This window comes from Olea europaea, chromosome 17, assembly GCF_002742605.1.
Source record: "Olea europaea var. sylvestris chromosome 17, O_europaea_v1, whole genome shotgun sequence".
Classification (NCBI taxonomy): domain Eukaryota; kingdom Viridiplantae; phylum Streptophyta; class Magnoliopsida; order Lamiales; family Oleaceae; genus Olea; species Olea europaea.
This window is the reverse complement of record NC_036253.1, coordinates 905,393-908,665: the sequence shown is the minus strand read 5'-3', so window position 1 is coordinate 908,665 and position 3,273 is coordinate 905,393. Positions and strand designations below refer to the sequence as shown.

The 3,273-nt window shown below is 35.3% G+C and overlaps 1 protein-coding gene across 1 annotated transcript; it reads left to right on the top strand.

The window, feature by feature from the left end:
• Nucleotides 1-1,212: 1,212 nt before the first annotated feature.
• On the top strand, nucleotides 1,213-2,124 carry LOC111365866 (putative UPF0481 protein At3g02645). Its single transcript, XM_022986373.1, has one exon. It carries the CDS (start codon nucleotides 1,306-1,308, stop codon nucleotides 2,122-2,124), a length of 819 nt encoding a protein of 272 aa, XP_022842141.1. The 5' UTR covers nucleotides 1,213-1,305.
• The last annotated feature ends 1,149 nt before the right edge of the window (nucleotides 2,125-3,273 follow it).

Below are 3,273 nucleotides of genomic sequence, written 5' to 3'. Positions count from 1 at the left end.
TTGTTATATTTCAGTTTTTTTATTGTTATTTTGCAAAACTTCTTTTGTTGATCTTTGGATTACAGTGATTTTTATTTGCTTAATTTCATTTTTTCTAACTGAAATTTAAGAAAAATAACCTTCCATAGTTAATAATGATTTTTTTTATCCTGGATTTCTTGTAGGAAGAAAAGCAAGAAATTCACGGAAAGAAAAAAAAAACCACATTTATTAAGTACGATATTATAAGCGTTTAGAAATGGAGTTGAGATCATGAATCGTGAAACGTTGACTTTTTAAATGTTTATCGTGATTTGTCTTATACGCTTACGTGCTTATGTGTTCACAAATCTTGTGTAAGATTAGTAGTGAAGCGTATTTTTCCAACTCGAAAAGTCTAACAAGATACTAAAAGAAATGTTAGTTTGCAAGCATTAATTGCTTTGACGTTCATCGTTCTATGTTATGACAATATTTTTCGAAGTCAAGTTCCAGTCTTGATTAAGGAAAATGAGGTCTAAACATTATTTTCCTTTCAATTTTACTCAAATAAATTTGTGTTTTAACGAATTTAGAAAGTAGACCGACTCAATGAAGCAAATTTTGGTACAAACATCATTTTACTTTTAGTTTTGATGGTCATTTTTAACTTTTACTGTTATATAATCAAATCACCGTGTTTGTGGCCCGCTGATAGTTGAGGTGACAATACCAATTGGACGGACAAAACTTTTGATAAATGTAAATGGCATGCGTAATAATACACGATTATATTGTCAAATTGTTAACTCGTAAAGTACTATCTGCTTCACAAGAACATTTTTCTTCTTATTCTTTGTAGCTTTATGTTGCATCCCTAAATTCTGAATTTAAAGCCTCTACTTCATGAGAGACTTAAGTTGAAGTTGAGATGTGACAAAAAATCTGAGCCAATTCATTACAAATTGATACCAAGATTCAATTTAAGTCTTTTATGAGGAAGAAGTCTTGAATCCGAATTTTGAGGAAAGCGATAGAAATCCATGAGAGATAAGAGAAAAGATGCTCTCCTAAAGTGACTTGTATGTATAATATAATGATTTGAACACGTGTGAGATTATTTAAATAATAATAATAACTTGTGCATCTCAACCTATGTGCCCGTGCCTGTGTCGTTATAAAATGTATGATTGAAAAGATAAGAATTATGAGTTTCATAAAATGTATTTTTTAACATTGAAAAATATATAATTGAAAAGTTATATTTTATCAAACAAGCGCCTAATTATATGTGCTCACGCAAACTCACGCTCACGTCCAAGTGATGACAACAGTTCCGTCCACATCATGGAGGGTCGCTCAATGGTCAGCATGCCGGTGCGCATGTGCCTCGATGTCCAGCTGCCCAGGGGTCCTCGCTCAACTGGAGCCACGAACGTTGAGCAAAGTACCACTCAAAATGATACAGAACCACAAGAATCAAGCAACAACATTCACAAGGATGAGTGGTTGGTCGCTATAGAGAACCATGTTGACGACACAACAGACAAATCCCAAATACAGAGGATTCCATCGTTGCTGCGTGAGAAACAATCCAACAATTGTTATGATCCTCATGTAGTTTCGATAGGCCCTTATCATTACGGAAAGCCACAGCTCGACACATTCGAGAAGCTAAAGATTCCAATCGCACAGAAATTCATTCGTGCCTGTGGTAATCAAGTATCCCTGGAACAGTTATATGACGAGGTGGCAAAGATGGGTAAAATTGCCCTCGAATACTATGAGGAAGGCTCGATTGAAGTCAAAGACGATGAAGCGTTCAACAGAATGATGTTTCTTGATGCTTGCTTTGTGGTTCATTTTATGTCCATCAATTCCTATGGGATAGATAAATTAGATCCACTGTTGCCTTGGATTTGCTACTTTGCTTTTGTGCAAAGAGACTTGTTCTTGCTAGAGAATCAAATTCCTTTACTACTACTAAAAGTTTTGATCAAATTCAGGTGCGAAAATGAAGGCGAGAAGACAAAGTTGATTCAGAATTTCCTTGATCAGAAGGTCACCATAATGCCACCTGAAAAAAATTCATCACTGATGCTGTCAAGAAATATCTTGCACAAAAGATGGGATGCAGTGTTCAGAAAAAAGAGAAATCGAAATTAGATATGGATGCACCCCCTACTCACCTTCTACATCTAGTTCGGGAATAGCTCATCGGGCCATCTCCCAAAGACGAAAACGAGAAGCAATTTGTTTAATGGCATTCGTATCGTTCAGTAACTGAGCTCGTATCAGCAGGAATTCATTTCAGATTAAGTCAAACTAACCACGTTACCGACGTAAAATTCAAATCTCACCTTACTTCTGGTACTCTTACACTTCCTCCAATAATGGTTGATGATTCAACAAATGATTTCCTATTAAATTTGGTGGCTTATGAAATGTGTCCCCATGGACCTTCTGATTATCACATTACATCATACGTTAGCTTAATGGATTCACTCATTGATCATGCTGATGATGTTAAAGAGCTCCGGAAAAGAAGAATTCTTGTCAACAATTTAGGCAGTGACAAAGAATTGGCGCAACTCTTTAACGATATATCTAAGAATTTGGTACCTGATCCCCGTGCATATTCAGATGTTAAGTTGCAGATTGAAAATCATTGCAAGAGTAAAGCACAAGTCTGGATGGCTGAATGGATACACGACCATTTTAGCAGTCCTTGGGCTCTCTTGGCTTTTCTAGGTGCAATTTTCGCCCTCGCCCTTACTTTGTTACAGACATATATTGCTGTTTTTTCCGCACTAAAGGTCTCAGGACACAAGACTTCCTAAATCAATGATCTCGTACGAGCTCTTCTGTTGCGAAAGTTCGTTGTTTTAAGCACGTTTTAGAAACAAGATACCTTAGGATAATAGCAGTTCTGCATGGAAAGACATAATCATATGTTCTGTAGTTATGTACAAATGATCAGTTTGAAAAATGCAATAAAAAACCTTCAGGTGGCCTGAAAGGCGGATCCAGACATTTTGTGCAGCGGAGTCAAAATTTAAAATGCAATTTTTATTTTTTATTTTTTCCAAAAATAACATTGATTGTTCCCATAACACAATTTGAAACACCATTTCAACAAATTGCAAAAGATCATATACAAACACATCGAAACACTCGATCAGAAGAGAGAAATTCAGAAATTAGAATACACACAAACTTTTTGAAAAATCAGATTCATATCACATATCCTAATATCCAAATCCACATACATTTCAAGTTTCAACATTATCAAATTTTCACAAATCATAAAGATAT